General features: G+C 25.1%; 2 protein-coding genes across 2 annotated transcripts in view; both read left to right on the top strand.

The window, feature by feature from the left end:
• The window catches only part of LOC105627645, a 9,312-nt gene extending 7,996 nt beyond the window's left edge, over positions 1 to 1,316 (top strand). Inside the window, exons 3-4 of the mRNA XM_012208924.1 lie at positions 874 to 940; positions 1,209 to 1,316. Of these exons, the coding sequence (XP_012064314.1) occupies positions 874 to 940; positions 1,209 to 1,316 (175 nt within the window). The remainder of the gene's footprint in view (positions 1 to 873; positions 941 to 1,208) is intronic.
• Positions 1,317 to 4,608: 3,292 nt separating this feature from the next.
• The window catches only part of LOC105627644, a gene marked incomplete at its 3' end in the record, with an annotated part of 20,692 nt that continues 16,133 nt past the window's right edge, over positions 4,609 to 9,167 (top strand). Inside the window, 8 exon segments of the mRNA XM_012208923.1 lie at positions 4,609 to 4,696; positions 5,140 to 5,548; positions 5,676 to 5,846; positions 5,934 to 6,420; positions 6,732 to 6,970; positions 7,342 to 7,694; positions 8,276 to 8,556; positions 8,819 to 9,007. Of these exon segments, the coding sequence (XP_012064313.1) occupies positions 4,609 to 4,696; positions 5,140 to 5,548; positions 5,676 to 5,846; positions 5,934 to 6,420; positions 6,732 to 6,970; positions 7,342 to 7,694; positions 8,276 to 8,556; positions 8,819 to 9,007 (2,217 nt within the window).

Genomic DNA, 9,167 nt, shown 5'->3' with positions numbered 1-9,167 from the left:
TTATTATTATATATATATATATATATATATATATATACTATACGAATGTATTATAAAATTGATCAAATTTATATAATTATATAATTATACATTTTGGACTTGATAAACAATATAGTAGAAACTGTAAGTATACAGGATCGTCCAAATGACGATTATTTCACGAAATTCACGAGAAATGCAATTCTTGAGGATGCGTGCGTTTTTGATCACCCTGCATGTTTAAATAAAGCCTATACTCAATTAATTGATTATTTAAAAAATTCAATAACAATTCAAAAACAATATTTTCAAATAGGTAAATACAAAATATTACAAATATAAGGAAAGAAAAACAAATAATATATAATATAGTATTAAAATAATTTACTACAAAAATTATTTTTGCCTTGTCGAATATTTATTTGCTAAAAGTAAATAATATTGAGAATAATTTTTTTTTGTAACATTTCTAAAAATTCTGCTTTAGAACTTCATTTCATACAAAAAGATGGATATTTTGTAATGGTATAAAAATGGTATAAAATGGTATAAAGCAAATGAAATTATTTGGAACAAATTGCTACATTTGTACACGAACATGTCTGAACAAACATTATACTGTCTGGGACATTCTAGAAACCCGACTATTATCGAGAAATTTTTAAATATGACTATATCTGAAGATGCACCAATCGCGAAAAATGATATTTATCGTTATTTATTCCGTTTTAAATGGAGGTTTTCCAAATGTTGATGTCGTCATGGATTTTATTATGAATCACTGGGATAAACTTACAACTATGTAATAATCTTATTATATTATCTAATATTTCAAAAATTGCATATATTCTTTTAATCACAAAATTATATAACACATTAAATTTTTTATTACAGCGTTGACCCAGTGGATTTAGTATATGATATTAGTTGGAATGTTGTATCCAGGAAACAAATCCAAAAGGTATAGATTTTGCATAAAAGTCATAAAAAAATATATAATATTATATAATATTATATAATAACATATAATATTATATGTATATATGTATAAATATTTTTATTTTTAAAAAAGAAATTTATAGTTAAAAATAATATAGTATCTTTTTTAAATATGTATTTTTTTATATATTTTATAGTAAATATATATTTTTTGTGGCTAATATAGAATCATACATATAAAATAATGTTTTCTATGCAAAAATAGTATAATTACGAATACTTCTTTTTAGATGAAAGCACTTTTAGATAAACTTGGAATGGAAGTACCACAAATTATGAAATTTCAAGAGCAAAATATAGACTTGATAGAAACAATAGTAAATAAAATTCGTGTATGATTAGTACATAAAAGTTCAAATTTATCTACAAATGTTATATTACAATAAATTCGATTATTTTATCGATCAATCACCAATAATGAAGAATTTCATAAAAATTATTGTAATTGTCAATAATAATATCTTGTAAATAAGATTTTTATGTACGATAATGTAATAAAAAATAATTAATACTAAATAAATAATAGTGTAGTAAAAGATAAATTTAAATTTATATATATATATTGTTAATTTATATATATATATATTGTTAATTTATATATATTGTTGATAGTAATTAATAAATCTATCTATCTAACATAATTAACAATGATTTTATCAGACTATTAATAACATTTCAGTAATTAGATATAAGTAGCCGGTAAATATTCGAATGCTATTGAACTTATAATTGTTACATACACATTGGGGCTTAATTATACCGCAATGTATCGTATCGGGTACTGAGTTGATGTAATAAGTCCGAAAAAACGTCAAATGCAATCACATCAATGTTCAAATTGATGATCGTGATATTTTTCTATTCTTTAATTGTTCATTAGAAAAAAAAATTTGTTCGGTAGGTCAACGCTATAAAATGTCAGTTAACATTTTTAAAAAGGCAATGGAAAAAATTTAAAAAGGAAATATATACCTTCAAAAAAAGTTGCAATATTTACTACATTGTGCAATTAGGTAAATTTTTACAAAGTCATTAATATAAAACGATAGGATTGCAATCAGAATCTTGAGTAATAATGTAAAATTAACGTTATAATTAAGATCTCAGCATCACTAAGTACTGAGAACGAAAAAGAACGAGCAATCATGTAATCATGTACACCTTATTGAAAAAAATCGTATTACAAAGTCACATCATGTAATTAAGTCAAGTAAATCACGTAACACATTATTTGAAAACAGTACATGATTTTTTTAAATCACATAATTCCACATCACTTTTACAAAAAAAATTACAATGATATTAAAAATAATTTTTTCATCCACCATGCAATTTTATAGTTATCGAATTTTAAAGAATGATAAAAATAGAAGAAAAAAACATCGTATGACTTTCAAATTACATTCTAAAAAATCACGTACTGATTTGAATCCGTTACTGATTTATGTCTTAATTTGATTCCAACTTACAGCTTTGTAATGTGATTTTTTTCAGTAGAATAATTAGATCTTATCTGATCAAAATATCAAGAAATAAAATATTTATACATTAAATTTTTATCTTATTTTGAATATATATTTTCTAATAAACATTTGATCACGCTTTACAAGAAAGAGAAATTGTAAAGTCACAAACAAAGTAATCAAGTTTATATTTTTGTATTATATTCGCTATTCATCATTATCAGAAGAGGCATAGCGCTTTCATAATATACGTTATACAGTAAGAGGTAATTGCGGCAATTTTCTACATTTATATTTATAATAGAGAACAGAAATTATCGCGGTAAATACACTGTTGTCACTCGTAACGTTGTATATGTTATATGTATAAGTACATAGATAACAGAAAAAAGAAGAAAACCAATTATAACAAGCAAGGATTTACAGTGTAAATCAGTTTCTTAATTAAAACAAAATTATATTATAACATTCTAAACACAAAACAATTTTAAATAAAACAATTTTGTATTATTATGAGCGGAATTATAAAATCTTTGATTGTCACATAAATGTGCGCGTGTACATGTTTTAAAATATACAAACAGCATCATCATATTTATAATATAATTATGTAAGATATAAATATTTATAATACATATGTCATAATTCTAAAAATTATAATTTCTTATAATAGTTGCTTACAAAAAAAAATCATTATTAGGCACGTATCTTTTAAATTAAAAACATATTCTAGAAAAAATAAGTTCGTTTTAAATACATTTAAAAGAATCCGATTTTAGCATTATGTAGACGTATATTTTACTATCAAATATTATGTATTGTGTTGATTTTTGTTACAAGTATATTCTATTTTATAAAAAGATATATTATTTATATCATCTCTTTTATATCATCTCAAAGATAATAAGTGCAGATTTTAATTACGAAATATAATGTAAAACTTGATTTGTATGTTTATTTAATATAATTTTTTAAATTATGATTTTTCACAAAGCAGTTACAAAATTTTAATACAATCGTATGATTTGATTAATAATATAGTTAAATGATTTCGCAATTCTGATTTATTACAATCTATTAATTACTTCAAGACTTTGCTTTTTTATAAAATATTATAAATCTTATTATCAAGAATAATTTTAAAGATATTAAAGATAATAAGAGAATTGTTTGATAAATTATATCTCTACACAAAAACTGCATTAATCTATAGATCATTGATATAAATTAATTTGAGAATAACTTGCTGCAATTGTATAGGGATACAATTAGTAATAATAACTCAAGTTCTAATCTATAATATCTTGTTGTCACTCTCTTGAGTATTTTTTCTAGGTATTTAATTATTGATTTGTTCTAACACGTAACGTTTTGTGCAAGCAAAGATACATTTGATAACATAGTTTTATATGAAAAAAATTACAGCATCGTCATTGACAAACCTGTGATAAGATATCAATATATTATAGATAATTTCTCGGTAACAAAAACCAAAACGTATTTAATAAGGTCTCATTTAATCGAGAATTATTCGTGCGAATTGTTTATGTGCTGTGAATATATCTATTGTCTGCGATAGACGTGTGATCGCAAATCTTTCTACCATAATTATTTTGTTTAAAGGTGATTGAAATATTAGGAAAAGTGGTGAAATAGTTATTTGGTGACGTCATATTATTGTGGATATAATAAACTTTTGCTTATTTATACAAAATTTATAACATTTATAACATTGTGAAATAAAATATAAACCATGAAAAAATAACAATATTAGCCATAAATAACACTTTGAGATGACACTTTTAGTAAAGGTGAGTATAATTAACTTTTAAGTAATTGAAATTTTTCTATTTTTGAAAGACTATTGTATTAATGACTATTGTATTAAATTTGCTATAAGAAATTTTGAAAGCATTAAATCTCACGGATAGCTCTCTCCATTTGATTTAATACGTGCAGATCTGCTCAAAAAGTATTTTAATATTTTGTCAGGTTATTTATTTATTTTTTTTAATAAATAATTGAAACAAATTGTATTTAAATAAAATACAAAGTAAATTTTTATGCAACATATTTGATTAAGTTACTAATTAAATAAAAAAAATTATGTGTCCACGATTATCTTTATACAGTTCGAAATTTATGAAAAATTATGCAATCCTTTCAGATGAAGATCTCATGGAAATATTTGTTCCTTTACACCCTAATCACATTACTCTGCGGAAATGTAGCAGACAATTCCCCTCTTTATGATGGTAATTTTACCTATTTTGTATTTAATATACACATATTTTGTATTTTAATCTTTCAAATTATTCTTTCAAAAAATATTTATAAAAAAGTTGAAACGTATATCTATATAACACTAATACATAAAATTATGTGTTTTTGCATTTTATACGAACAAACATGCATTCTCTTCAATATTTTTTTATTTGTGTATCAATATTTGTCCGTGTTCAAAAATAAATTTGAATTTTACAAGATTATATATATATATATAATTAAATGCTCATATAAACTCATAATAAACTCACGTAAACTAATAATAAAAAATATTATCTACCTATATAATAGCACATCTTCAAATTAATGCACGCGATTACTAATTCTAACTAATTTTGTGACAATTTTGCAATTTATCATTTTCTAAATTGTTTCGTATATGCAGCTTTAAGATAACTTATGTAATTTCCAGGTACATTTATACAAAATCTGGATATCTCACAAAATGACTCCATCGACTATAGACTACCAACAAACATTAAACCCCTTTCATACGATATTATGTTGAATCCAGATTTTAATAATTTTATATTTTCGGGAATAGCAAAAATTACTGCTGTAGTACAAAATTCAACTAACACTATTACGCTGCACGTGGGAAAAAGTGTCAAAATTGAAAAAACGTCTCTTCTGACATTCACGACAGATTCTGATGTTCCGACTTCGTATGATAATATTACTGAAAAGTTCACTATTACTCTTTCCCGAATACTTTTAGTAAATACGAATGTGACAATTTGCTTTACGTACAGTGGAATCTTATCCGATAACATGATCGGATTTTATAAGAGTTCTTATTTCGACGAAAATGGAAAGCTTAGGTAAATGATATGTCAATGTACAATCTGTTTTATATCAATAAAAGAAATAATAAAAAGAATATATGCTATAAATATATCCCAGTAAATGTCATGATGCTTTTTAATAAGAATCTCTGCTTAAAACTAGATGGCTAGCTGCAACACAATTTGAAGCGACATACGCGAGACATGCCTTCCCATGCTTCGACGAACCAAGTTTTAAGGCAAACTTTATAATAAGAATAGCAAGAGACAACAATTATACGACTATCTCTAATATGCCATTGGTAAACTCTGAAATATTGTAAGTGTCAAAAAAGTTTAATTGTCAATGTTTATATAATATGTTTTCTTTCCTGAATGAATTTTTTTGCTTTAATACATATATGATACATTTGCTTTTAAGAAAACCTAATGGCAAAGTCTGGGATACTTTCAAGCAAAGCAACTTAATGTCTACGTACTTAGTGGCCTTTGTGATTGCGGAATTCGATCAAAATGAAACAGTTACAAATTCATTTAAATTTAGAGTATGGTCTAAACCATCCACCATCAATCAGACTAATTATGCATTAAAAATCGGCTCTGCAGCCCTCGATTTGTTTAGTGAAAAGTTTAATCAAAATTATACATTTCCTAAAATGGACATGGTGGCTATTCCTGATTTTGATGCCGGAGCTATGGAAAATTGGGGATTGGTAACATATCGCGAAAGTCGAATGCTATACGATGAGAAAGAATCATCGGTGTTAGCTCAGCAGAATGTGGCTTCCGTGGTCGCTCACGAACTCACGCATATGTGGTTCGGAAATTTAGTAACACCACAATGGTGGAGCTACCTTTGGCTTAGCGAAGCGTTTGCCTCATACTTTGAATACTTCGGTACCGCATTGGTAAGATTGAAGATTTTGTTATATAATCATCATTGAATACAGTTAAAATATAATTTTGAAAAGAAAATCGAAATTTATATAAATGTCATAAAATTAATTTTTTTACAAAATATATTATAATTTTGCTCAATCCATGTAATCATACATTACATTAACATTCTTAAAAATAAATGATTGATTTACTTCGACTTCCATAATGATATCAAAAAATGTAAAAAAAATCTTATTTTTACAAAATTTTTTAACATTATTTTGCAAAAATTCAATTAATAAATTTTGCTTTTGTATTCTAACGCTTTTATTTGTTATAGCTCGAGAATACATGGAACATGACGGAACAATTCGTGGTAGATCAACATCAACCGGCATTAATAGCGGACGGTCTTGAATCTTCTCTTCCGATGACTCGGGACGTTTTTAGTACATCGCAAATCGAAGAAGTGGGAGATACTATTACCTATTTCAAAGGAGCCAGTATTCTACGTATGATGAGCCACGTTTTTGGAAACGAAATTTTCGAAGAAGCACTACGCACCTATATAAAAAACAAGTAAGTACAGTAAATTATTGTATTTTAAACTATTATTGTATTTTAGAAAAATTAATTAATTTACTAAAAGATATTCGATTTTAAAATATTTATTGAAAAAAACTGTATAACTTATAAAATCAGAAATAGCTTATAAGAACAACTAATTAAATACAATCTTTAATTAAATACAATCTTTTTTTTTAATTTAGTGCCTTTATTATTAAATTAATCGTAACATATATTATTTTTTATAGAAGAAATTCATTTATTATTACTCGATTACGTATTGTATAGATTAAAATCATTTTAAATCACTAATATTTCTTAATGTCTCTTTCTCTTAATGCGTTTGAGGGATTATACTATTACAAACATAATACATCTTTTAGCAAAGAGAAAGGATTGGGTCATCCAGACACTTTATGGGAAGCAGTAAAGTCAAGTTTCAATATTAATGTAAAAACAATAATGGATTCTTGGACTACAAAAGCCGGATACCCTGTTGTAACAATCGCAATTAATGACAATGGTATAATGAATATTACTCAAGAACGCTTTCTTCTGAGAAATTTGAATGAGACTTCTACGGATTTCACTTGGTATGTTCCAATCACGTTTACTACACAAATGCACCCAGATTTCGATAACACGATTCCAAAATATTGGATATCTACCAAAAGAAGCACTGCTTATTACGAAATTAATCCGGAAGATTGGATTATATTCAACATTCAATCATCAGGTTAGTATAGAATAGTATTTTTAACTGCACAAAAATAATGTACAGAGCTATGTATACAGTGAATAATAATATCTAACGTTATCTACACATTATTTTATTAGACAGTTATACTATTATTGTATGTTAATTATTAAATTGTTATTAACTGATAGAACGTATTATATTAAAAAAATATTTTAACAAAATAATTTTGTATATATGTTAAAAATATTAAACAAAAACTTTTAGAATTTATCTTAATGCACACATTTGTGTCCTATGTATTTCTTTTGTTTGAAATATTGTATTAGGAGCAACAAATAATTACAATATTTACATGCAAGTTATAACATTATACAATTTTTTAATATACATTGAAATCTTTCTTAAAGGTATTACGGTATATGTAAAAATCACTTAATAATTATTGTATATTTATAAAAGTAATGTAAATTAATCCGGGACATGAACAACGCATCGTGTATTGTAAAGGATCGAAAAATCATCGCGTGTATTAAGGATTAATGTCACAAGTTCTAAGAAAACTTACATGAACATTTTATATAAAAATTACTAAAACATTAATTTTGATATTTTTACAGGTTTTTATCGTGTAAATTATGACAGCCGTGGATGGCAAAAGATTTTCAATGTCTTGAAACATGGCAATCTGGATGATATTCATGTATTAAATAGAGCCGGCATTGTAGACGATCTATTAAATCTGGGTAGAGCAAAATATCTAAATTATGATACGATTTTGGAAGGATTGAGTTATCTTAAAAGAGAAACTAATTATCTGCCCTTTAAAGCAGCATTCAATGGTTTCGAATACTTAAATAGACGATTTACAGGACACAGTTTGCAACATTCTTTTCTCAAGGTTTATTTTTGTTCATTACAGAATACTAATTTGCATACCTAATTAAACAAATTTATCTTAATTATAACAGAAATCCTCAACTATTTACATTATCTGTCATATAAATTTTTTTGAGTAATTTGCAATTTCTTTTTTTATAAAATTATTTAAATGCATATTCAAGCAATTAGAATTCTAAGATATTTGTATAAATTCAAAAAATATAACAAATCTATTATACATATTATTTTATAACAATATTTATTTTATATTTCTTTTCTAGTACTATATCTTGTCTCTTATCGATGGCATAAACACTCAACTAGGATATGAGGATAAGGAATATGATGATAGATTAACAGTTTTATTACGACAAGAGGTGAATAATTGGTTGTGTAAGCTTGACAATGACGAATGTATAAACAATTATGCAGAGAAATACAAAAAATGGAAAGGAGATCCTACTACTCGGTAAGAAATATTCTGTCATTTTTTATTGGGACCTCCATAATGTACACATATAAAATAAAATATAATAAAATTTAATTCAAGTAGCCTCTAAGTATTTTTATAAGATGTGTGTGTGTGTGTGTGTGTGTGTGTGTGTGTGTGTGTGTGTGTGTGTGTGTGTG

The sequence above is a fragment of the Atta cephalotes genome (assembly GCF_000143395.1).
Source record: "Atta cephalotes unplaced genomic scaffold scaffold00009, whole genome shotgun sequence".
In the NCBI taxonomy this organism is placed as follows: Eukaryota; Metazoa; Arthropoda; class Insecta; order Hymenoptera; family Formicidae; genus Atta; species Atta cephalotes.
The sequence above is the reverse complement of the archived record's forward strand: the minus strand, read 5'-3'. Positions and strand labels throughout refer to the sequence as shown.